Source organism: Schistocerca americana, chromosome 2 (assembly GCF_021461395.2).
Source record: "Schistocerca americana isolate TAMUIC-IGC-003095 chromosome 2, iqSchAmer2.1, whole genome shotgun sequence".
In the NCBI taxonomy this organism is placed as follows: Eukaryota; Metazoa; Arthropoda; class Insecta; order Orthoptera; family Acrididae; genus Schistocerca; species Schistocerca americana.
Window position 1 is genome coordinate 573,181,266 of NC_060120.1, and position 27,960 is coordinate 573,209,225.

Below are 27,960 nucleotides of genomic sequence, written 5' to 3' on the forward strand. Positions count from 1 at the left end.
AGGTCAAGGCATAGCTCTTCAGTATCATAGCATCTCTTCCATCACCATTTCTCCATTCCTGAAGTCCTTGTGAGTTTCGGATACTATTCTGCGGTGACCCAAGCTTAGGTATGGTGCCCTCTTGCCATGTGCACGTCATCTGCCTCAGGTAGAACCATCATAACACTATCCAGAAGTTCCATTATGAACGTAAAATATCAGTGTGTGATTTTAGGCTTTCCTAGTGTAAAAAGATCAATGTGATTAAAAAATGCATAATATTATTACTCAAAAATATATACATAATTCATAGGCCTGCATGTGTCCCTCAATTATACTAGAGCACAAGAGCTGGTGTAGCATTTCTGAAAGAAATTTGTGTTTATAAGTCTATATTCTGTCACATCTTCCTCCCACAGTTCACTTCCCCAGCACAAAATCAGGATTGCCACAAGTTCTGGAAATCAGGGAATTCCAAACATGTTAGCAAAATCAGGAAAATATCAGGGTAATTTGAAGGAAAAAAAAAAAGACGCTGGAAAAATCTTGTCTTTGTCTCAGTAGATGAAATGATTTGTTTACTGAGATGTCGTGCAGCGTTGCCAGCTGGGCACAGTTAAGTATGTGAGCCACTTTACTACTCCCTTATTCTTACTGCTTCTTCCCTTTCTACCACTCCCCTCAGCTTGCAGTCAGTGCTGCCACCACTTCTTGCTGCTAGCCTAGCAGCTGCCAATGAGAGGCAGGGAAGCGTGAGGAGTGCTTTATTTGGATCTGATTCTCAGAGACTGTTGACGGAGGAGCCGGAGACAGCTGTCATGTGTGCATGAGTTGTGTATGAATGATTGTGTGAATGTGTGTATGTCCTCTCATTTTCTGACAAAGGCTACGGCCAAGAATTTAGTTGTGAGAGTGTGATTGTCTTTTCTATGTGCCTGCAGCACAGTGGTCATATTTATGGTGAGTTAAATGTGTGTGAAATCTTATGGGACTTAACTACTAAGGTCATCATTCCCTAAATTTACACACTACAAAACCTAAATTATCCTAAGGACAAACACACACACCCATGCCCGAGGGAGGACTCGAACCTCTGCCGGGACCAGCCGCACTGTCCGTGACAGCAGCACCTTAGACCGCTCGGCTAATCCCGCGCGGCTATGGTGAGTTGCTACTTATCCTCATTAGTATTGATTTTCAGAGTATTCACCCAAGTTATCTGTTACATGGATGGATCACCACAGTCTCATTTCGTCATCATGGTGTCTGTGACCTGTAAATAGCTGGCCATGCCAGTGGACTTCCATATGGGTCAAAACCATAGGTTATCTCTGTGGGTATTTCTAGCAGATTGGGTCTGCCTATATGAAGCCCATCATTTCTCACTAATGTGCAGGCCCTGCCCATCGGATCTAGTCTCACCGATCTGCCTACAACCCAGGTCTGTTTGTGGTTGGTTCATGGTTTACGCATGGGCTCAGGACTGCGGTACTCCTTGGCAGGCCAGAGGCTACTGGCAATGGATTTCAGGAATGGCAACTGTCTCACAGCAAGAACATTGTACAGTGCAGCATTTTATATAAATTTTATTTATTCTAGTACATTTTGGCACTTTGAAAGTAGTTTATGTGTAAGAAAGCATGGATGATAAGAGGAAGAAAATTGTGGCAGTCACTGTCAGTTTGTACGCTATGTACTCATGTATCTTGTGAAAGAAAAACCACACAATACCTGTAAAATAATAGACATAACACAGTGGACAAAAACTGCCAATAACAAACAGTAAAATTAACATTTTATTGGCAGTCACCTATAGGATTGGTTTACACAACTCTTCCCTGCCTTACACACTTCTTTCAAGAGGTTATTTCTTATATCAGCGAAGATATTATAAATCTGTCTTGCGAATCCAATGAAATATGTATTTTTCTCACCAAATGTGTTACGTTTTATTGAAATAAAATAACATCAGTGGTCTTAATGAACCACATATGTACCATTTGGCTTGCTTTGTCCATCTAAAAACAGTTCATTGCAAAAGATATTGGTATTAGTACTTAAGATTTTGCTCACTTGTTTAGAAATACTAAAGTCCTTACACTTTTTTGCCAACTTATGTCTTTACTTACCCTTGAGATCTCAAAATTTGTCCCTCCAGGGGGCCAACAGCTCTTTTGCGTGTACGTGTGCGCATTCATGGGATCGTGAGCTACTGCAGCCGTTACTCTTTTCCGTTCTGCTTTCCCTCCCCCTTCCTTCTCCTTCGCTGTTCTTCTTCTGATCCCTGCCAATTCCTTTCCTTCTCTTGCTGTTCTTTTTTGTGTCAGCTTGGCTATCCTAATGAGTTTGCTTCATCTTGCAGTTTTGGTTGGTTGGTTTTCTTCCTCATTTTAGGCTTTTCTTTTGTTCCCTCTCAGGAGTTTGACCTCCATCTCCAAATTTTAAATCTGTAGTGTGAGCCAGATGAGGAAGAACTCCCTCCGTAGCGTCTTTGGCGTGGAATCCTCTTCCCCTCCTCCTCCTCCTCTCCCTCTCCTTTTTCCCCCTTCCCCTCCCTCCCTGCCAAAGCCCTTTTGCCTCCTTGCTAGATCACTAGCTTGGTAGCCAGTCCGTGTGGTGGGGCTGTTATGTACCCATCTGGTGGAGCCCCTTGATACAACAGGGATCACACTTTGGTAACTGTGCTGTGAATGCCTTGTGAAAGCCTAGAAGTGGTTGCCCATCTTTTTGGGGCATCAGAACTCCTGGAAATGATCTTCCTGCCAGACAGCTCTTGCTGTGGCTATGTGGTGCCCACAAGGTGAGCCCCTGTTCAGAGTGGGTGGTACCAGGGCAGACGTTTGGCACATGAAATGTGTTAAACTCTCTGACCACTCTACTGCAGCCACATCTCATCCTTAACATAGTTCTGTCTCAGTTCCTGTTTCTGCCTTTCCAGCCTCACCCTCCCTCTCTTTGTGCCTGCGATCGTTTAGGAGGCAACCCCATGGCTATCGCTCCTCACAAGTCACTCAGTATTATGCAGGATGTAATTTTCCATAGGGATATTCTCCTCCAGTTCGATGATGAACTTATAACTAATCTGGAATGACGTGGTGTTCATTTCATCCAGCATGTCCAGAAAGGCCCTAAGGACCGTTGTGTAGACACTGGTGCTTTCTTTATGGCATTTGAGGGGGATACCCTGCCCGAGATGGTCAAGGTAATGGTGTACAGATGCGACATGAAACCATACATTCCACCTCCCATGTTTTGCTTCCATTGCTTCAAGTTTGGCCACATGTCCTCACAATGCAATGCCACTCTCATCTGTTGTGACTGGTAGCTGCCCTCTTCATGTGGGCACCCTAACGCTTAACTGTGTGAACTGCTCAGGTCACCATTCTCCCCACTAACCAAAGTGTCCATTGTACATGAAGGAAAAAAGTACTCAGGAAATAAAGACCCTTGACTGTCTCAGCTACTTTGAGTCCCGGAAGAAATTTGACGAGACTTCACCCCGTAAATCTCTCCTCTACCTCAGTTACGCCTTCCCCTCCTCATCCCTCCCCCTTAGCTCCATCCTGCCACCCCTCCTCCTCCTCCTCCTCATCACCAGGGAAAGTGTTCTGTTCGCTGACTCCTGTTAGGGATGGGGCTCCATCTCGGAACACCCCTCCCCAGAGTTCTCAGGACAGGAAACTTGTATCCTCAGGCCAGAGGAGAGACCCACACTCCGAGGTCTCCAAATCCACTCACTCTCTTTGTGATCCTGACATCACAATGCCACTTCCCTCCCTCCGAGGGAGAAATACAAACAGCATAAGTCAAAGGACGAGGCTTCCCTGGGGACTTCACCCCCTCCACCTCATTTTGAATCACACCCAGTTTTTATGGATGTTACCACATCCTCGTTGGTGACGACCACTGACCAAGTGATGTGACATCCCCTTGGCTTCTCTAAGTCTCACGTGGACTCTCACCACACAATAATCCAGTGGAATTGCAGTGGATATTATTGTCACCTCCTGGAAATACAACACCTTCCTTCCTCCTGCTATTTGTTCTCTCTTGCTCTTCATGAAACTCCCTTTGGTGTTGACCACTCTCTAATGTTTCATGTTATTGTGTGTTCTGTTGAAACAGTGCCGGCTCCGGCATAGAGTGTGGAGGGGTCTGCACTTTGGTTTGCACCAATTTCATTAGTGACTGGATCCCCCTTCATACCAACTGGGAAGCGATAATGGTTAGAATGCAGACAACTCTGGCAGTCACTGTTTGCAATGTATACCTCCCTCCAGGTAGGCCACTTTCTTATGTTGAACTGTCTACCTTAATTAAGTAACTCCTGCCCCCATATCTCCTCCTTTGGGACTTCAAAGCACCCCACCCCCGTGGGGGTGCCACTTCATCGGGTAGGGGTCTTCTACTTGACCAACTTACTACAGACTTTGATTTGTATCTCCTCAATGACAGTTCCCCTACCCACTTTAACACTACTCACGGCACCTCTGCTGCTATCAATCTTACAATTATCTCCGCTGCTCTTGTGGTTTGCCTACATTGGTCACCCTATGATGATAACTGCATTGATACGTTCATGCAGGGCATCTTTGCCACTGTTCTTCATGCTGCTGGCACTGCTGTCTCCCTATCCACAGGTCTCCCTCATCATCAACCAGTGGTGGACCAAGGACGTAGCAGTCCCTGTCCAGGACCGCTGACAGATGCTGCAGCGATTTAAACAACACCCTTCACAGGCCAACTTCCTCACTTTTAAACGTCTCCTTGCTGAGGCTTGTAATCTTGTTAAGCAGAGTAAAAAGGAATGCTGGGAGTGCTATGCTTCCTCCTTGGGGATGTATGTCTCTTCATCGCAGGTTTGGTCCAAGCTCCATGGCCTTCTGGGCCACCAGTGACAGTCAACTGTCCAAGGATTATCCTCCAAGGTGCTCTGTCTACTGATCCATTGGTCCTTGCAGAACACCTCACGACACACTTTGCAACAGCATCGGTGTCCTCTTCGTATCCCGCCATCTTTCTCCAGCAGAAACACAGAGATGAATAGACCCACCTTCTGTTTCAACCCTCATCAAACTGAACCCTAAATTGAACCCTTCACTGAATGGGAATTCTTGCATTCTCTTACTTCTTCACATGATACAGCCCCAGGCCTAGATTACACCCACAACCAGATGATCCAACACTTGGACATTACACAGAGGCAATATCTACTCAGGGTCTTCAACCACATTTGACTCATGGATGGCTTCCCCACACAGTAGTGAGACAGTATAGTTATCCCTGTCTTTAAGCCTGGGGAGAACCCAACATCTCTCAACAGCTACTGCCCAATTAGCCTGACGAATGTACTTTGTAAACTGCTTAAGAGGATGGTTAGCTCCAAATTGTATTGGGTACTCGAATCTGGGGGCCTTGTGTCCCCATATCATTGTGGCTTCCGGGAAGAATGATCTCCAACTTACCATTTACTCGAACTGGAAAATGCAATCTTACAGGCTTTTACTAACTGTCGGCACTTTGTCATGGTCTTCTTTGACCTACATAAGGCATATGACAAAGCTTGGTGCCACCACATTTCAGTTACCCCCCATGACTGGGGCTTTCATGGCCCCCTTCCAATTTTTAATTGTGAACATTTGTCCCACTGGCTTGACCGGGTTCAGTTGGCACTTCACTTAGCACCCCTCAGATTCAGGAGAATGGTATCCCAAAGGGTTCTATATTAAGTGTCACACTCTTACTCATAGCCATCAATGGGCTGGTAACCTCTGTTGGCCCTCAGGTTGCCCCAGCATTGTATGTTGATGATTTTTGCATCTGGTGCAGCTCCCACTTGGTAGCATCTGTTGACTGCTGGCTCTGAGGTTCCATCCGACGGACCTCTGCGTGGGCTGTCTCCCATGGCTTCCAGTTTTCTCCCTCCAAAACGCGGGTTCTGCAGTTTTGTTGTCAATTCATAGTACACCCTGATCCAGAACTTTATTTAGGCGACCAGCTCCTAGATGTTACAGCGCAGTCCCATTTATATATATATATGTATATATATATAATGAAAAGCTGACATGGTCACCCCATATTCACCACCTGAGGACTACATGCATGCGGAAGCAAGCTCAATGCTCTCCACCTCCGCCTCCTGTCCCAGACATCTTGGGGTGCATACCATGCTACTCTTCTCTATCTTTACCATGTTCTGGTCTTGTCCAGATTAGATTATGGAAGTTAGGTTTATGGCTCAGAGGCTCCTTCCACTCTGAAAATACTAGATCCTGTTCACCATTTTGAGGTGGGTCTGCTTATTGATGCCTTTTGCACTAGTCCCATTTACAGACCCCTCACAGAAGCAAGGATTCCCCCTTCTCAAATATGATGAAGCCAACTCCTGGTTTCTCATGCAATTGCCATTTGCAGATTCCCTGACTTTCCCTTGTACTCTGTCCTCTTTGCAAGTGAGGGGCATCTCCCTCCTGATCATCGCCCATGGGTGGGATTGCCAGTTGGAATATGTCTCACTTCCCTCTGTCAGGATTTCCATCTCTGTTCACTGAAATGTGCCACGTGTATTTTCTCCCACACTCCCCTTGGAAGGTGCCTAGATCACGGATTAGGACTGACCTATTCCAGGGTCCTAAGGTCACTGTTGCCCCTATGGTCTTCCAGCATCCTGTACTTTCCATCATTACAGGGTGCTACCATCTTCCACACTGCTGGTTCTAAGATGATAGATGAAGTGGGATACGCTTTCACGTCTCATACTGGCTTAGAACACCATTTATTGCTGGAATCATACAGTGTGTTCACAGCAGAGCTATTAGCCATTAGCAGGGCCCTCCATTATGTTACCCAGGCCTCCCTCCACAGTCTTTTAATATGTACTGATTCATTGAACAGCCTGCTACTCTCGTCATCTTTTGGTCTCTGCTATGTATGACCTTCTCTCCTCCCTTGGCTGTGCTGCCTACTCAGTTGTCCTTCTCTGAGTCCCAAGTCACGTGAGTATCAGGGAATAAACTGGCTGACTGTTTGGCAAGATAAACTGATTCTCACCCTCCATTCTCTTTCATGACTCCAGCTGTGGATGTGCAGATCTATGTCAAATCTCTCTTTGCCCAAAAGTGGAATGACATGTGGTGCGCTACTGCACTCAGTAATAAACTCCGCACAATCAAGGAGACTACTATGCTTTGGTGCTCTTCCTTCTGCTCCTCTTGGAGGGAGTCCACTGCTTTATGCTGTGTACGCATTGGTCATAGGCTCACCCATTGTTTCTGTCTGTGTAATGAATCATCCTCACAATATGGTTGTGGAGCCAGACTGACAGTATTGTGCTAAATATAGTCTTTCTTAATTTTAATATTAGCAGACAATCCACAGATGGTTGAACTGGTCCTCAGTTTCCTCCATGAAAGTGGTTATTTCCAGATATAAGATTTTGCTTTACTCCTGGAGCAGAGGCAATGTGGTTGTGGTTGGGGTCTCTCTTCACGTTTTCTCGGTCTGGGACCCCATGACCACTCTCCCGTGCAAAGACCATTCTTTTTATCCAGTTTTTAGATTTGGTCCAACCTTTTATGCCTTTCACTGTGTGTGTTTGAACTTCCTTGTTTTATTGTTTGACTCCCCTGACTGGATCCATCCACTTTTAGGGGACCCTCTTTCTTGTATGAGTAACTTTGGAACTGCGGGACCGATAATTTCACTGTTTGGTCTCATAAACCCTCTCAATTAGTCAGTCAATCAGTCTCAAAATTTTTCAGGAAAAATACTAAACCTTGTCTGAAAATCAGCGAAATATCAGGGAATTTCACTTGGGGAAGCTTGCGGCAATCCTAAAAATGAACCAGTCTCAAATCTCTATCTAGAGTCATCATTTAAAATCAGTTCTTGAAACTTTATTAGTAGGCTTTCTTGGGAAAGTTTACATCTGGAGTCTGCCACTCCAGTTTTTTCAACATCACTGTAACACTTTCCCTTGGGTTGAACAAACGTGACCATTCATGCTGCCCTTCTCTATATACATTCAATATCCCCCGTTAGTCCTATTGGGTACAGGTCCAGCACACTTAAGCAATATTCTCGAATGGTCGCATAAGTGATCTGTAAGCAATCTCCTTTGTGAACTGGTTACACTTTCCCAGTATTCTACCAATAAACTGAAGTTTACCACCTGCTTCACCCACAACAGAGCCTGTGTGATCAATCTGTTTCATATCCCTACAAAGTATTACACCAAAGTATTTGTATGAGTTTGCCGATTCCAACTGTGACTCATTAATATTATAGTCATGGAATACTCTGTTTTTTTGTTTTGTAAAGTGCATAATTATACATTCCTGAAAATTTAAAAGCAAGTTACCAATTGTTGCACCACTTTGAAATCTTATCAAGATTTGAATGAATATTCATACAGCTTCTTTCAGGCAATACTGTACTGTAGATAACTGCATTATCTGCAAAACATCTGAAGTTACTGTTAATATTGTCCACAAGGTCATTAGTATAAAACATGAACAGCAAGGGTCCCAACACACTTCCCTGTGGGGGCACGCAAAGTTACTTGTACATCTGATGACGAATGTCCATCCAGGATAACATGATGTGTCCTCCCTACCAAAAACTCCTGATACAGTTACAAATTTCACTTGATACCCCATATGACTGAACTTTTGACAATAAGGTCTGTGTGATGCTTTTCAGAAATCAAGAAATACAGCATCTACCTGATTACCTTAGTCCAAAGCTTTCAGGATGTCATGTGAGAAAAGTGTGATTTAGATTTCACATGATTGATATTTTTGAAGTCGGTACTGGTTGCCATGGAGAACGTCATCCTGTTCCAGATACCTCATTATGTTTGAGCTCAGGAATTGTTCCCTGGTTCTACAACAAATTGATATCAAAGATATTGCATGATTGTTTTGTGGAGTACTTCTACCACACTTCTCATAGATGGATGTTATCTGTGCTTTCTGCCAACTACGGGGCATGGCTTTTTGTTCAGGGGATCTACAAGAGATAGTTAGAAGAGGGGCTAACTCAGTCACAAATACAATACAGAATCTGATAGGGATTCCATTCGGCCTTGGAGCTTCGTGCAGTTTTAACAATTTCAGTTGTTTTCAATACCACTAATACTGATTTCAGTCACCTTACATAATTTCAGTCACTGCTACAAGGATTAAAGTGGGGCAATTCTCCTGCATTTTCCTTTGTAAAGGAACATTTGAAAATGGAGTTAAGTATTTCAGCTTTTGCTTTACTACTCTCAGTTTCAGTTCCTGTCACAATCCCTAGGGACTGGAACTAACTTTGGTGCCTTTTGAACAACACGTGGGAAAAATAAACACTTAAAACTTTCCAGCAAGTTCTGGATTCCTTTATTTTATTATGAAGATCATTATCACCAAACCAACAAAATATCTTGGCATTTGGAGAAGAAAGTTGTTGATAGAAATTTCATGAGAAGATCCAGCCACAGCAGAAAACACCTTTGTTTTAATGGTTGCCACTCCATTTTGCATATCATACTGTCTCACTCCCCTATTTTGCAACAATACAAAATGAGCTGCCCTTCTTTAAACTTTTTTGTTGTCCTTCATCAATCCTGTCTGATGCGGATCCCATACCATACAACTGTACTCCAGCAGAGGACAGGTAAGTGTAGGAATTCTCTTTATACTACTGTTGCATTTTATGTGTGTTTTGCCAATAAATTGCAGTCTTTGGTTTGCTGTTCCCATAACATTATCTGTGTGTTAACATCATATATTTAAGAAGCAGAAATAGTTATCTTTGCTGATGGTGCAAATATTATAATCAAGCATGATGGATTAATGGTCAGCACTTGAAAATTTAAATAATGTGTTTTTGAAAATTAGTAATTGTCTGCAAATGGACTGTCACTGAATAAAACACAGTACAAGAATTTCCTTATTGCACAAAGCCTGACCATACCATTATAAATAATGCATGAGGATAAATCCATAAACGAAACTGAATTTTCTAAATTCTTAGATTTTTATATTGATAAGAACCTTTTTCTAAGACATATGTTACAGACCTTCTTAAATGTCTCTGCTCTGCAGCTTTTCCTTGCGTCACATGTACATCTGTACTCTGCTATCCACTCTGAAGTGCATGACAGAGGTACTTTCAATTTTACTAGTTAGGGCTTTGTGTTACATTCGTATATGGAGTGGGAAGGAGGGGGTTCTAGTGTATTCCTGTAATCACCATTTAAAGCTGTTTCTTGAAGCATTGTGAGTAGGCTTTCTTGTGATAGTTTGTGTCTGACTTCAAGTGTCTGCCAATTCAGTTTCTGTATCATCTCTAACACACACCCATGGATCAAAGAAACTCATGGCCATTTATTTTACCCCTCGTCAGTATTCCCTTCTTAGTCCTATTTGGTGCAAGTCTCACACAAAAAGTTAGCAGTTTCTTGGCTAGGTCACACGACTGATTTGCAACCTGTCTCCTTTGTAGACTGATTACATTTCCTTAGTATTCTGCCAATGGACGATAGACTTTCACGTGCTTAATCTATGACTGAGCCTATGTGATCATCCATTTCAGATCTCTGCAACGTGAGACACCTAGGAATTTGAATGAGTTTATCAATTCCAATTTTGACTTGTTCATAGCGCAGTCATAGAATAGTAGGTTTTTTTGTTTTGTGAAGTGCACAATTTTACATTTATGAACATTTAAATCAAGTTGCCATTCCTTTCACCATTTTGAAATCATTTCAAGATTTGACTGAATATTTGTGCAACTTTTTTCAGACAATACTTCATTATTGATAACAGCATCATCTGCAAAAAGTCTGAGGTTACTATTAATATCAGTGCAAGGATCTTACATACAGCATGAACATGAAGAGGCCAAACATCACTCCCTGGGGAGCATCTTAAGTTACTTCTATATCTTATGAACCTCCAGCTTGATGCAGGAACATGTGTGAAGGCTTGATAATGGATGTCATGTCCAAAACGAGTTAAGGATATGTTTCCTGCAAGTTTGACAGAATTGCAAATTACAGTTTTATTTTATACATTCGTTGATAACTTCCCATCCTAGACAACATGCTGCAGCCCTTCTACCAAGAAATCCTTACTCAAGTCACAAATTTTGCTTAATACACCATATGATTGTGCATTTGATGACATGTTTAGGTGTGCTACTGAATCAAATGCAGCAGTTACTTATTTTTTCATGATTAGCATAATGTGTTTTAAGAGTTTATTGTCATTTCCAAGTTCATTTGTTTTCATAAGTAGAAGTGACATTTGAATGTATGATTTTCTCCCTCTCTTGCATTGTAGTTATCATTTTGAGGTTAGACTACAACTGGAAAATTGGACAAAATGAATCTTGGAATACTTTTATACACTAATGTTAGACATGGTATTTTTGTGTGTCTATTTACAAGTGTTGTGCCTCCTCCATTACACAGAGTACCACACACAGAAAAATCATCATGTATACTGTTTATTTTTGTATTCAAAACTTCCTCTAAATATATTACTGCACATTGGTTTCACAAAGAATTTGTACACAGACATGCTACACTTTCTGTGGATTACATTGTATGTACAAAATTGTCAGTTACATGTGTAATAGTTGAGGTGTTCAGTGTATCTGATCTGAAAATTTCTGCTGGTGTGTCCTGTGTAGTAACTTGAGCAAGTTTTACATGTGATTTTGTACAGGGTGATCAAAAAGTCAGTATAAATTTGAAAACTGAATAAATCACGGAATAATGTAGATAGAGAGGTACAGATTGACACACATGCTTGGAATGACATGGGGTTTTATTAGAACCAAAAAAATACAAAGGTTCAAAAAATGTCCGACAGATGGCACTTCATCTGATCAGAATAAAAATAATTAGCATAACAAAGTAAGACGAAGCAAAGATGATGTTCTTTACAGGAAATACTCAATATGTCCACCATCATTCCTCAACAATAGCTGTAGTCGAGGAATAATGCATGTCTGGAGTTATGGTGAGGCATTGGCATCGAATGTTGTCTTTCAGCATCCCTAGAGATGTCGGTCAATCACGATACACTTGCGACTTCAGGTAACCCCAAAGCCAATAATCGCACAGACTGAGGTCTGGGGACCTGGGAGGCTGAGCACACGATCATCACCAAACAACGCGCGCAAGAGATCTTTCACGTGTCTAGCAATATGGGGTGGAGCGCCATCCTGCATAAACATCATACGTTCCAGCAGGTGTTTATCAGCCAGGCTGGGGATGATGCGATTCTGTAACATATCAGCGTACCTCTTACCCATCACGGTAGCAATTACAAAACCAGAACCACACATTTCCTTGAAGAAAAAAGGCCTGATAATGGTAGATGTGGTAAATCCAACCCATACTGTGACTTTCTCGTTGTGCAATGGAGTTTCCACGACAGTTCTAGGATTTTCGGTAGCCCAAATTCTGCAGTTGTGGGTGTTGACAGACCCTCGGAGCGTGAAATGAGCTTCATCAATCGTCATCTTCCGCCATGTTTTGAAATGCCCACACCGCAAATTCCCTCCGCTTCACTAAATTGCCAGGTAACAGTTCATGGTACTGATGGATTTTGTACGGATAGCATTGGAGGGTACGCCTAAGTGCCAACCAAACAGTAGTGTATGGAATGCCGGAGCAATGTGCGACTGCATGAGTGCTGACTTCCCCGTGCATAGACGAACCCGCTACAGTCTCTATTTCTTCCTGAACTGCCTCAGGAGCATTACGCCTTGTGCTCGGTCGGCCACTACAGGGTCTATCGTCTAAACAACCCGTGTCTTCGAACTTCGAAATCATTCTCGCCACAGCTACATTTGTCAACGGACCTTTACCTGATCAAATGCCCTTCCTGTGGTGATAGGATCCTAATGCTGAACTAGAAAATTCCCCATTCTGATAATACAGCTTCACCATAAGCTCCTTTTCAGGTAATGCCAACATGCTGTGACTGCTGGTGCATCTGATTCTCTCTCTCATTACAGCTCCTTTTATACATGATTGTCATGCGCAGTCACTGACGTTTTGCTGTTGGACATTTTGCGAACTTTTTTTTTTTTTTTTTTTTTTTTTTTTTTTTTTTTTTTTTTTTTTTTTTTTTTTTTGTTCTAATAAAGCCCAATGTCATTCCAAGCATGTGTGTCAATTTTTACCTCTCTATCTACATTATTCTGTGGTTTATTAAGTTTTCAAATTTATACAGACTTTTTGATCAGCCGGTATATTCTTGAGGCTGAGAATTTATCTTTTTATTGTTTAAGGTGTGGGATAATTTCTGTTGTAATTTGTTGTTTGTGGAGAATTTGAGAAATGTTGCCTACGTAAGGTATGCTGGCCATACATTTGATTGTAGTATTGGTTCCTTCTAAAGAGCCAAGAATTTCTGGGAGCTTTGTTCAATATTAGATATTTCAGCTTTTTCTCAACACTCCTGATAGTAAAATTTATATTACTCATCTTTGCAGCTGCGAGAATTAAGGTGGGGCAATACACTTAGATTTTCATTTGTATAAGAACATTTGAAAATGGAATTTAGCATTTATACTTTTGTTTTGCTTCTATCAATTTCAGTCCCTATGTCATCCATGATTGTATGGACACTGGCTTTGGTTCCACTAATGTCCTTTACATATTGCCATGATTTCTTAAGGTTTTGTGAAAGTTTTTTCTATAATATTCTGATACGGTAATCAGGCTTCAGACATTGACATGTTGATAGCCAAATGCATTTAGTTCAATATATCACTACCTATAGCTCAATGCTTTGCTTTACATCTTTTATGCAATACTCTCTTTTTCTTTAGAAGTTTCTCTTCAGTGTGCGTACACCCTGACGAGTCCTTCTAATCATATACTACCAGGTACATAACTATCAAGTGCATGGCAAGATCAACTTTTCTTCTAAACATGAGCCTCAGTTCTTCTTCATGCTCCTCACCAGAACTAAATGTTTCAAGTTACTTATTGAGATATGACATTACTGCCTTTTATCTAGTTTTCTGAACATCCTACTACAATACGGAATCCTTCTACTTGTTTTAGTTGTGCTGAACATATAATTCCTTCTACTTATGTTAGTTACCTTTTGTAACTTGGTAATCATTGTTGCTACAACTGCCTCATGGTCACTGATACAAGTTTGTGTGTGGACATCCTAAGAGATATTCTCATATATCTCACGAAATAAGCATCAACCGAAGAAACTACAAAGAACGAAACTCATCTAGCTTGAAGGGGGAAACCAGATGGCGCTATGGTTGGCCCGCTAGATGGCGCTGTCATAGGTCAAACGGATATCAACTGCGTTTTTTTAAATAGGAACCCCCATTTTTTATTACATATTCATGTAGTACGTAAAGAAACATGAATGTTTTAGTTGGACCACTTTTTTTGCTTGGTGATATATGGCGCTGTAGTAGTCACAAACATATGGCTCACAATTTTAGATGAACAGTTGATAACAGGTAGGTTTTTAAAAGTAAAATACAGAACGTAGGCACGTTTGAACATATTATTTTGGTTGTTCCAATGTGATACATGTACCTTTGTGAACTTATCATTTCTGAGAACACATGCTGTTACAGCGTGATTACCTGTAAACACCACATTAATGCAATAAATGCTCAAAATTATGTCTGTCAACCTCAATGCATTTGGCAATACGTGTAACGACATTCCTCTCAACAGCGAGTAGTTCGCCTTCCATAATGTTCGCACATGCACTGACAATGCGCTAATGCATGTTGTCAGGCATTGTCGGTGGATGTTATATTATCATCAAGAAATAAAAACTCTGCTGGGTGGGATGGGACACCAACTAAAGTGATTAAAGCAATGTGTGACATAATAGCACCTTCTCTAACTAAAATATTTGACCAATCTTTTGAAGAGTGATGATTTCCTGATGTGTTGACGTATGCCAAAGTCAGACCTCTGTTCAGGAGAGGGTCGAATGCCCTATTTCTATTCTTCCAATTCTGTTGATAGTATTAGAGACATTAGGTGCAAACTGGTTTAAAAATTTATTGTAAAAAATATTTTTATAAGTATCCAATTTGGGTTTCAACTAGGAAATGCAGTGGATAACTTTCTTGAAAAAGTATGCAAATCATTGTATCGGAGGAGTAAAGTTGCAGGTATCTTCTGTGATCTTACAAAAGCATTTGACCCCTGAACCATGCCTTTATTATCTACAAGTTAGACAAATATGGGATTAAGGGCAATGCTCTGAGCTGGCTCACACCTTACTTAAACAACAGAAAACAATTAAAATGCAGTGACTTATGCTAAATGGAGTACTGTTTTACAAAATGAGCCTCAAGGCTCCATTTTGGGGCCAATCCTGTTCTTATTTTACATAAATGACTTACTTATAAATATAAATTCCCCATCAGTTCTGTTTGCAGATGATACTTTTGTTTTAATTGAAGATGACAATGCAGAAAAAATTCTGAGCTCCATCATAAGCACACTGAATACCCTAGAAAATTGGTTCAGTTGAAACTGATGGTACGTTTCAAAACCAAACGTTCAAATTGTGTGGAACTTATATACAACATAACAATTAACTAACAGAAAAAGTTCACATGATTAAATTCCTTGGACTAAATGTGGACAAGAATTCAGATGGAACACTTGTACTGACTTTCTGTTAAATAAACTAAGCAATTTTGCATTTGAAATGCAGATAATAGCAAATTCTACCGAATTGAGTACATGAAAAATAGCATATCATAATTGTTTTGAATCTGTCATTAGGTATGGTATAATTTTCAGGGGAAATTAGAATAGTGTATTTCAAATACTGAAACTTCACAATAAAATTATCAGATACACGTGTACTGCACAGAATCTTATCACCCATTATTTTGGAAACTGCAAATCCCAACTGTTCCCTCAATATACATATACGAAATTGTAATCTTTCAACACAGCAGACAAAATTATTTGAGGAGGATTATTTTAACCACACATATAACACAAGAAATGAAAATAAGTTTTTGCTACCTAAACACCAATTGAAACTATTCACGTGGACTCCACAGTATATGAGGATAACAATGCGTAACAAATTAATGAGGAAAAACATATTTGATACGAAGCAAGAAATTCTAAATATGAAGCTACAGCAGATTCTGTATGAGAAATTCTACTATTCAGTAGAAAATTCATAGAGGATGAAATGATAAGGGGGGATTAAGTGTTAGATTTTTTACTGTGTGTTTCTATGTATAATAAAATTGTATTATTAGTATGATGCTATTGGTTAGCATCAGCTGTTCTACGTTTATGGTGAAATTTTACAATTTTTGACATGTCTCCTGTACATAACTCAAATGATTTGGATTATGTACATTAATCAAACAATGGTAACTCCAGATAGGATTATGCACATTATGAGACTAATAAATCATAATTCACCAAGGCTTACTATAGTAAGCAGATTCGAATGGACATATATTACTGTAGTTATGCAGAGATGAAGAGGTTCCCACAGGATTAATTAGTGTGGAGAGCTGCATGTAATCAGTCTTTGGACTGAAGATGCGAACAAACAACTGCTGACACAAAAAAATGTTTGTGTCTGATGACAAATTATAATTTATTGTGTGCACCTGAAAAAAATTCTGAAGAAGTGGAATTTAATATTTTTCTCTGCGAAAAAGTCTAAAGTGCTCAACAGTGGTGGAAATAACCCACACCTACCTGCAGTGATCCCTACGAGAGTTTCTTGAGGGTATTACGGACACACTGTGAATGCACATCACAATCATTGGAGTGTAACCTGAATCTGTCATCTCTTGATGTGTGTCCTTAGCTCAACCAGCCTCTCTCCATATGTTTTCAAGTTTTTTTCTCATGACTGTCTAGTGGTTTCCTCTAAAATAGCTTATCATTATATTTCCAATAAATTATTTCATTGATTTTTACTGTCAAATGTTATTTAAATTTGGAAGATTTGTTAAGTATATATTGGTAATAAATCACAAAGAATTCATTATAATAAAAATTGATTCTAGAGAAAGTTGATGGTAAATATATGCTAAAGCTGGTGAAAGACAAAAGAGGTAGAGAAAAACCAGTCTTTTGGAAAATGTACAGATTATTATTAGAGAGAGAAATTTATTGAATAAATGTTGTACAATTTCCTAATGTATGTATTCTGTTGCCCTCCCATATACATGCAATATATTGATAATGTGATACCTATGAATGTTATTGGTGTGCACGTACAGTACTGAGGGCAATTACTACAGAATGTATCCACTTTCGAAAGCAGCTTTAGTCCCTATGTGAGTACACCATATGTATTACAAATGTAGGAAATAACTGAGAGTAAAAATATTTTCTGTGACAATCACAAGGACAGACTTAATTGATTATGTTAACTGGGCACGTGCAGAAAAGTGTAAATCTGTCCATTGGTCAACAGTGCCCAGTACTTGGAGGTTTTCTGTAATACATGTGGTGGAGAAACCATAATGCACTTAGGTTGTACTCTATTGCCAGTTTGTGTTATCAGATGATATGAGAAATAATAAGAATAACTGGAGTACAACTCGGTGGTTATAATTAAAGTGCAGATACTCAGAGAGGTCCAGAGTGGGCTTTAATTATCATAAGGCAACGAAACTTGGTAGATATTCTAATGCATTAATGCGGAACCAATTTATGCTGGGAAGAAAATTAGTTCCATCTTTGAGCACCAGATGCATATCCGGTGCTGTGAATGCAAGAAAGATGTATAGAAATGTTCCCATACACAATGGATTAGGAATGGGATGTGGGCAGAAAAGGTCATACAAGTGTGAAAGCCATAATGTTGATTTTATTATTAATTGTTACTTACACAATTTGTTCAGTATGAGTACTGGAGACATCTGACGCGATGCTGTACAATGCCAGATTGGCACCTGGTGGCCAAAATTGGAACTACTTTTTTTCCCGCATTAATTGGTTCTGCATTAGGATGTTTGTCAAGTTTCACTGCCATACAGTAATTACAGCTCACACTGAACACCCATCAGTAGGTGCACTTAATTATAATCACCTGGTCTATGTGGACATGAACGTTTTGTTGTTAATTTATGGGTGAATACACATGTAAAACAGTAAAAGAAACAAATCATTTGTAGGTTCATACTTTTTTTCTAAATTTCAAGGCATTATCCATCTGCAGAAACTGGATCAACTCCTGTGAGCGCCTCACATCTCTCTTCTGGGCCAATTACTCTCCACATCCTTGGCACGGCAAGCCTTATCTGCCAACTCATGTTATGAATCTTGCATCCCGACTGGAGGAGGTAACAAATGAAAATAAATTTGCTAGTAGTTTAAAGTTTGCTATTTTAAAGAATTTGATTGATGATATATATGTATCTATGTGTGTGTTGAAAAATTGCCGATTGTGTCATGGAAAACTGGTCTTCATCTACAGTATCCAGAAACTTTGTATAACTTTAACACCAGCCTGTACTGAAACATGAGAGAAAATCTAGCAGAAGAAAGGCAAATATCAGTGACACTTACTGGTTAATAGTGAAAGAGTGTGTGTATGAGTTACCAATCTGTTTGTGCACATTTGTAAGGAATGTTGTCTGCCGTTGAAGAAGTACTCTTTACTGGAATAATAGTCCCTTATTCTGTAACACAATTGCAGGGTGTTTTCTTTATGATGATACAAACTTTCGGAGGTGGTGTAGAAGGACAAATGTATTAATTTGAGATAGGGAACTCTAATCAAGAAGTAGCTAAGTTAAAAGTTATAAACAAAAATGAGAAAACCTCGTACTTATATTTGATATGCTGACTGTGTTAAAGATCCAAGTAGACACATATAAATAAAATAAATAATTTAACTGTGGAGTTTCTGCAAGGTGCCGTTTTCACCAAATATGTTGAAAGTGGTGCCCCAGTTTCAGTACAAGCATGAAGCAGTGGCACAAAGTACTGTCGTACCCATTTGCTCTACGCTAATATTGTTTGAGAAACATCAGAGGCAATGAGAGTTCTCACCAGGAAGTTCTCTTCTGTCGACACAGGTGTCTCATACATACTTCAAGGGAACAAGCTGGTCACAAAAGAGGACTTCATCTTCTTATCCACCTTTTTGGAAAATTATGACACATATGTTCATAAGAAAGATGTCCAATGTGCACTGTTAACAATATATACCTGCATGGAGATCAAGAGGAATTCTTTCAGCAATTTGGGAGGGGGTAAATATATCTCAGGAAAACTGATGGGAAAAAGGAAGGGTGTGGTAGGGGAAGCTGATACGGCCTGTTGATTATGGCTGTGTTCTACTAATTGTGACTATGTTTGCCCATGATATCACTGGAAATGTGTGATTATGTTTAACTGTGTCAACAGCTCATACATGACTATTGCAACAATTGATAGGATTACATTCCTAATGAAGCAGACTTCATCTGAGTAAAGCACATATACAAAAATTTTAGGATTGAGCATTCGGCACTGCAGCGTCCACATTTTCAACACTTCCTGCCAATAGTAGACGTACAGCTGCTATTCCAAAATTACATTCGTCACAGTACTCTGTACAATACCCAATTCATATGCAACTGTGCAACTGACTGAGTGTTGATTGAAGACTGCTCAGGTGTGTGTGAGAAGGCATTGCTTGTTCCAGGTAAGGAGTCTGAACAGTTTGTTGTCCTCCCCAGTCATTACGTTATGGTACCCTCTTTTCCTTAACCACCTAACGAGTCATAGAAACACAGTTTGCAATTGATTTCATCTACATAGGTAGCTGGCCGATACGATCAGTAAGCTTCCCTTTGATTTGATTTTTGCCACACAAAAATCATGGTTGCTGTTTTGATACGTGGTGTAATGACATTTCACTAGGAATGATCAACTACACTACACATGTCTTACAATCACAGACTGCATTTCTACAAATTTTTACATGAAGGCACACATCTCACCATATGCATTGCATTAGTACAGTTTCCTGTTCTCACCTTTCATGATTTTTGCCTACACTTTTAGCTACCTACATTATAGATAAATATATAACATTATCAAACAACAATACCATTACTTCATCACCCCATACAACTGCAACTGGAACAAATCAACTGCACCCTTCTCCAGGGCTTTGATTACTTATCATCATGCCTTGAAATGAAGGTCATCCTATCCAAGATCCTTCCTACCCTTCCCGAAGTAAAGCTCCACCACCCACCCAACCTCCAAAACATCCTAGTTCATGTATATGGAATTCTCAGTTCCAATCCCTTGCTGCAGGAATCATATCTCTATGGAAGGCCCAGGAGCAAGACCTGCCCAATCCACCCACCCAGCACTTCCTGTCACAGTGCTGTCACAGGCCTATCGTATCCCATCAGAAGTTGGGCCACCTGTGAAAGCAGACATGTCATATACCAGCTCTGCTGCAATCATTGCACAGCTTTTATTATTGATGTGACTACCAACCAGCTGCCTACCAAGATGAAAGGCCATCACTAAACTGAGACTAAGAGCAAATTAGACGACCGTGTGGCAAAACATGCAGCTGAATGTAACATGCTTGATTTCAATGATTGTTTCACTACCTGAGCTATTCGGATCCTCCCCTCCACCACCAGTTGCCTGAAATTTGCACATAGAAGCTATCCTTACAACACATTTTCCATTCCTGAAATTAACCTGGCCTCAGCTTACACTGATATACTGTCCCCACACCCTCCACCCAATAGTTTCCACCCATTCTGTCCTATCACCTCCTCCCTCTTTTCATCCCCTCACCCTCTTTGTGTGCTATCCTCTGCCAATGAAACCAAATGTCTTTCTGCTTCCCTGAGCCTTTCCATTTTTACTCCCCATTTCCCCCCTCCCTGCCCCACAACCTTCCAATGCTACGCTTGTTGGCAGCCTAGTCCCTGCACGCCCAGCCAGACAGCACTCTTTCATCATGCAAACATCCTGTATATTATATTGAAAATAAAACAGTGGCAGCTGCAAAAAAGTTATTTTTATTTAAACATAACACATTTTGCTGCAGTCAGGCATCATCAGATTATATAAAACTCTCAAATGAAGTGCATTGCACCAACTACCAAAGCTCTATGACAACCACAAATGAGGTCTGTTCAAAAAATTCGAGAACATTGTCCACAAAATTTTTTCTATGCTTACCTTTTGCTTATTGTACATGGTCTCCTCACAATTGATTCACCACTCCCAATGCCATTTTCACTTCTGGAAGCAGTCTTGGTACACCTTTTGCTGGATTGTGTGATGTGACATCTACGAATATTCATTTATGCTGTCTATTGTTGCAAGTCTTGGTCCTTTCAAGCTGGTTTTCAGCTTTGGGAATAAAAAAAAAAAATGTCCACAGTGCAATGGTCATGTACGAACAGGGGTGAATGTGTGTCCTTCAAAGTCAAAGAAAACTGTCTGCATGGCTTTGACATTTGACCTAACCTGATGAGCTTTTTTAGGTCTTGGAGAGTCTTTCCTGACCCATTGTTAAGATTGAACCTCCGACCCACATCTCATCACGATTTATGATGCTCTTAAGAAACATCTTGTTCTCATTTTGTTGTGACTCGCCGATCTTTCAAAGTGCCGCCGTGCAGTTACATGCATCCTCTATATGCGGCGCTGTCTGCCAGCAATGCAGCAGCTGTGCCACCTAAGCGGCCAGCCAGAAGCCGCTAGACTTGGACTCAGTGCTGATTTGAATGTTGCCGTGTACACATGTCTCACTTTGTCTACTTGCTCTCTGACTTGCATGTGTTGTGTCGTTTTTGAAATATATGTGTTCAACTTGACGTTATAACACATTTATACAATTCAAAAGCTCAACACAGATGATTGTGAGGCAAAGGTCTTTCTGGTCTTGAGCTGTGAACCATGGGATGAACTTGGTGGCAACACAATGCATTCCAAGATGCTGTGTCAGGTTTTCATGATATGATTCAGCTGAAATGTTAATTCTGCTGTAACCTTTAGCATGGTCAGATTTCAACTGGCATACATAATTCTGTTGATGTTTCTGACATGAGCACCGTTGGTGGACGTCAAAGAGCATCCTGAATGATGGTCATCTTTAACTCCCACCTGGCCATTTTGAAACTGTGTGAACAATTTGTAACAGCGAGTATAGCTTAAGCGCTCATCGCCATAGGCTTTCTACATCATTTAGTGTGTCTCTGTAAAGGTTTTCTTGAGTTCATGCAAAATTTAATACAGACATGTTGCTCATATGTCATCTCGAAATTCGCAAACTGTGCGACACAATGTTCTACTCAGTACGGCACTGGACAATAGCTAACTGACAAACAACAATGGAACTTCCATCAGTTACACATTAAACAAAGGCATCTGGATGGATGCCAACCACATTTTGCTTCAGTTGGTGCGAAATTATTTTTTGAATAGACCTCATACACATAGAGCTTTGACAGTCAGCACAGTGAGCTTAAGGTGACAGTTTTACATAATCTAATGATGACTATCCGTGGCAAAATGAGTCATATTTAAATAAAAATAACTTGGCAACTGGAATTATTTTATTTTCGATGTAACCATGGAAACTGGGTTTTGCATCACTCAGTCAGCTGTGGAGTGGAGTGAATATTATCCTTTATATTATGCTTAATAGATAATTGGCTCTGTTTGGTGTACTGTGCTAGTTTTATGTAATGTCAATTTTTCTTATCATAAAGTATCTCATAACTCATCTCTTAAATTTTGTTAAAATCTTAGTATTGTTTGTATGTTGGTATCTACCTCTGCAGATACGTTTAATTTTTTGATTATAGTGTTATCACAAATCACAAAGCTGTGGTTTAATAATCATATGTATCTGAGAATACATGTTCATGCTTTCTTCTTGTCATTTAGATCCTACATATCAGAAAGCTGCACCGGCAGTTAAGTCGTCTTTTGTCAGCAGAGGAGCTCCAAGAACTTCTTCCTGGTGGTCCATTCCATATCTTCTGTGAGCTGAATGTGTTACAGTGCAATCCTTACACTGATCCTTTGTGGCAGACTGCTGTTGCACAGTATCATCGTATTTTAAAACCAGTTGGAGAACGTGTTGCTGGAAAGCTGCGTAACCAAATTAGTAGAGCTGGTAACAATGTCTTAGAGGTAAATTTTGTTCCTGTAATAAAAAGTAATTCCATGTAGAAACCATATTAAATGTGGACTATAATGTTACAGCTGGACAATGTTGTGGTTCTGGGTAGGCTGGCAAAAATACAAATAAGTAGCTACTGGAACAGAACTAATGATTCTTCATTGGCAGCCAAAGAGGAAGTGGAGACTGACAAACGTATAAAATAGTGACTGATTAGAAAAGAAACACTTAAATCACTTAGAACTGAACATAAAAAGAAAACCAAGAAAATTTTACCTAGAGTATTGCTGCAAAAAACCATATGCTCTTGTATTTTTGTGCCCTCCAATATTTTCACGACATTCCATTATCTCCTACAGTTTTCCATTGGCCATTTCCTTCTATCAAGTGTCCTTCTCTTAAACATATAAGTGCTAGAGACTCAAATTTTATTTGTGTATCTATCAGTCTTAAGTCTGTTCATGTTTGAGCAGTTAGTGTGTAGTGGGGCTACATATACTGTTTACTTGGCTTAATTGTTGTAGGATTTATCTCCACATTGATCATTAATTGGTTCTTTTTGTACAGCTTTTGCAAGAATTTGTACGCTGTCGAGAGCTTATTCAGCAACCTGATGTATCTCATATTCTTACACCAGAAAGAGAGGCTTTTCTTGCTGCATTAAAAGAATACATTGCTGCAACGAGTGCAGATTTTTCTTCTAGAAACCACAGTGGATATGAAAGAATTGGGGAGGCATCGGATATGCCATCTATTGTTGCCAACATATGCTGGCTTCGACAGATGGAAAACAAGGTCAGAGTAATATTAGAAATGAAGACAGATTGAATATTGGCACAAAGCTGCTGGATATTTATTTGTTAATAGACATTCATATTTTCCGTTCAGTGATTTTTCAATATGTAGAATTAATGTTCGAGTGTCTACACTGTTACAAAACAACATTTAATACATTTCTATGCTTAGCATGGCAAATATGAATTTTCACCTATAAATTAAAAGTTAATAAATGCAATCCTTATATTAGAGATTCAGTATGCAGCAGAAGGCAATAGGTGGATTAAGTTAAATTTACACTAAATAATAGATACTGCTCACTGTCTTCAAAATTAACTTAACCAACAGTGCACATTTTAAAACACTTGTTTCTTATCAGAATTGTAGCAGCCTGTTATGTGAACTGTAGCAACTAATTCTCAGGGTCACATCAGAGATACATACTCACATTACTAGTTTTCCAAACTCATCTATCTATAAAATACCAACATCTGATATTTACTGCAAAATCTTAACTTGAACAACAAAATATGTAACCAGAATTAATTTTGCCTGAGACTTTTAGTCACAATGATAGTTGGAAAATTGATCTAATAATATTTTTACGTGATCACGAGGCTAATTCTTGCTGTCGCAACAACAGAGTTTGATGTCATGAGCAAGTTAACACAGGAAGAGTTACTTATAAGTTTAAGATGTGCTGAGCCTACTTGTTCAATGAATCGTCTTTTAGTTTAATTTAGTATATGTTGATAAATGTCTATTTTTTGCCATCAGAAAGCCATCTGTGTCTTTTTGAAATTGAAGACTATGAAGCTTTGTGATATTAAGACTTAAACTGTTTTTTGTAGTCCAGTTGTATGCAAGTTCAGCTATCATTTGAGCTGTGTCTGTTGTAGTTGAGTTTGGGCTGATGTTTAGTATCTGTGTCTCACCAGAACTTATCAATATCTTTTAACAGTCCTTTAAAGCCTTTGGAAGGTGATTTATGTACACTAGGAAAGCGGTGAGCTTGACCCTGAGTATTGTGATCCTCTAAATTTAATGTCCCATCATTAAGAGTTTAATATTAATCCTATGGATGAGTTAGTTAATACAGCCCTCTAGTTTTTGTTATGAATGTCCATCCACACAAGAAGGATGACATTCATAACAAAATATTTTACTTTTCCCATGTAGAGTGCTATGGTCCACACAACTGAAAGCTTGTAAAGGTAATGGAATATTTTTTTAGGATAAATGTCAATCATCATTTGCAAATAAATTTTATTATGCTTTACCAGTTTCAACAAATTATTTGCAGATGATGGTTGAAATTTACCCTGAAAAAATAATACTACAATACCAGAGAAGGAAAGTTGCTACTCACCATATAGCGGAGATGCTGAGTGGCGATAGGCACAACAAAAAGATTCACACAATTATAGCTTTTGACCATTAAGTCCTTCATCAGCAGTAGACACACATACACACATGCGCGCACACACACACACACTCATGCAAACGCAACTTGCACACACGTCTGCAGTCTCAGAGAACTGAGTGTGGTTTCAGTGTGAGTGAGTGTGTGTGCACGTGTGTGTATGTGTGTCTACTGCTGACACTGACCAAAAGCTATAATTGTGTGAATCTTTTGTTGTGCCTATCGCCACTCAACATCTCCGCTATATGGTGAGTAGCAACTTTCCTTCTCTGGTTCTCTGGTATTGTTACATTCCACCCTGGATTTTACATTGTTTGAAAAATAATACTACAATTATTGAAAATTACGCTCATGAATAAAATAGTAATCTAATGTGTCAACAGAATAGTTTCTATTGTTTGGGTCTGTCAGGGCTCCTCTTATGAGATCATATATCACTCTCTGTCCATGAGAATTCAGTACAAAATCCAAACTAAGAGATGCTTAACTAGTTACGCTGTAAAAATATAAATCAGTATTCTATATTAAACTGATTCATATTTTAAAGTTATTTACTTTTCTTCAGTTTTATAGATTGCAGTTGCTACTGTATGTTTAAGTCTGGCAAGAAATATCCTTTGTTAGTGAGTGATTACAAAGATGGCTCAAGGATCTCCTATCAGAGCAGCACATTTATAGACATAATGCATTTGATAAACTCTTAAGTGTTTTGAAAATATAATATATTTGGATGGATGAAAGTTTAACTCTCAAGTGTTTTGAAAATGTAATATAATTGGATGGATGAAAGTTTACTCACCAAGCAGCAGCAGTAGGAGAAAAAACATAAAAATTATGGAATTTTGTAAGGTTTCAGAGCCAGTAGCTCCTTCTTCCAGCAAATGGGTTGAAGGATAAGGAAGAGGAAAGAAGGAAAAGGACTTCCGAGGCTTAGGAAATGGGGAGAGTTACTGAAAAGTCACCCAGAACCCTGGTCAGGGAGTCTTACAAGATCGGATGAGAAGGATAAGGGTTTTGTGTTTCAATCTTATGTTCATTGACAATGCAAACAGTGTCTACTGAAATAAATCTAATGCATTTTTATTTGGATGATTCTTAGTAGGTGCAGTGTTTGCTATCACTCTGACAAAGTAATAATTGAAAGTCTGGCCCCAGCAGTCAGAGACAATGGTCACATGTGAGTTGTGTTAGCATGTGTGTTTTCTAATTTGGAAGAACGTGGCTAATATGTTTGACAGCCTTTTTGTTGTGCCTATCTATGACTCACCATCTCCGCTATATTATGAGCAGCAATCTATCCTTTTCATAATATTATTAATAACTGAAATTAAACAATGGAAACTCCAGATATGAATATCAATAATGTAGGAAAAATATTACGAAAATATTTACTTTTCATAATATTGTTACATTCCATCCTGGATTTTCCATTGTTTAATAATGTAGGAAAAGACAGATTGCTACTTACCATAAAGAAGACATTTTAAGTTGCAGACAGGCACAGTTAAAAGACACTTACACAGAGCTTTTGGCCACAGCCTTCATCTACAGAAGAGAAATGCACACCATTTATTCACACAAGCAAGCACACCTCAGGCACACAAGATCACCAACTCTGGAAGCTCAGGCCAGATAAAGAATTTCAATAATGAAATTTTCACTCGGCAGCAGCATATGCGCTGATATGAATCTTCATGGAAGATTAACACTGTTTGTCAGACTGAGCCTCACTCAGGACCTTAGTCTTTTGAAGTGAAGTGTCTATCAGCTGAGCTACCCAGGCATGACATACAACTCCTGCTCACAACTTTGCTTCTGCCAGGGCCTCATCTCCTACCTTCCAAACTTCAGAAAAGCTCTCCTGAGAAAACTGTGAGACAAACACTCCAGGAAGAAAGGATGTTGTGGAGATAGGACATTGTGGAGATAGGGCTTACCCAAAGCCTGGGGGAGTTTCCAGAATGAAATTTTCACTCTGGTATGGAATTTGCACTGATATGAAACTTCATGGCAGATTTAAACTGTGTGCACCAAGCACAACTCATGATTCCATCTTCACAACTTCCACTAGTGTCTCGTCTCCTACCTCCGAAACAGTACAATCTGCCAGGAAGTTTATATTGGTGCTCTCACCACTGCAGAGTGAACATTTCATTCTGGAAACATCCCACAGGCTGTGGCTAAGCCATTTCTTCACACTATCCTTTCTTCCAGGAGTGTTTGTATTGCAAGTTTTGCAGGAGGGCTTCTGTGAAGTTTGGAAAATAGGAGTCGAGGTACTGGCAGAATTAAAGTTATAATGTTGGGTCATGAGTCATGTTTGAGTAGGTCAGTCGGTAGAGCACTTGCCCATGAAAGTCAAATATCCCGACTTTGAGTTGTGGTCTGGTACACAGTTTTAATCTGCAAGTAAGTTTCAAAGGATTCAGTGTTTACCAAGGGTCTTGGCTAGAAATAGCTCAGTATAAGTTTAGTGCACCCAGGGGCCAAACTATTTACTAATCAGCACTGTCAGTCCTTTGATGCCATAAGCTTTGGACACCCTTTTGTGACCATTATGAGATGTGATGTGGAATGTTGTGAATCTCAAAGAATGGAGATCTTTGCTTAACTAACTGGATCCTGAATTGTAAG

At 39.7% G+C, this 27,960-nt stretch overlaps 1 protein-coding gene across 1 annotated transcript in view; it reads left to right on the top strand.

The window, feature by feature from the left end:
* LOC124594191 (cytoplasmic dynein 2 heavy chain 1) overlaps positions 1–27,960 on the top strand; it is a 786,854-nt gene that overhangs the window by 67,112 nt on the left and 691,782 nt on the right. The window contains exons 6-8 of the mRNA XM_047132551.1: positions 18,172–18,312; positions 22,889–23,137; positions 23,694–23,921. Of these exons, the coding sequence (XP_046988507.1) occupies positions 18,172–18,312; positions 22,889–23,137; positions 23,694–23,921 (618 nt within the window). The remainder of the gene's footprint in view (positions 1–18,171; positions 18,313–22,888; positions 23,138–23,693; positions 23,922–27,960) is intronic.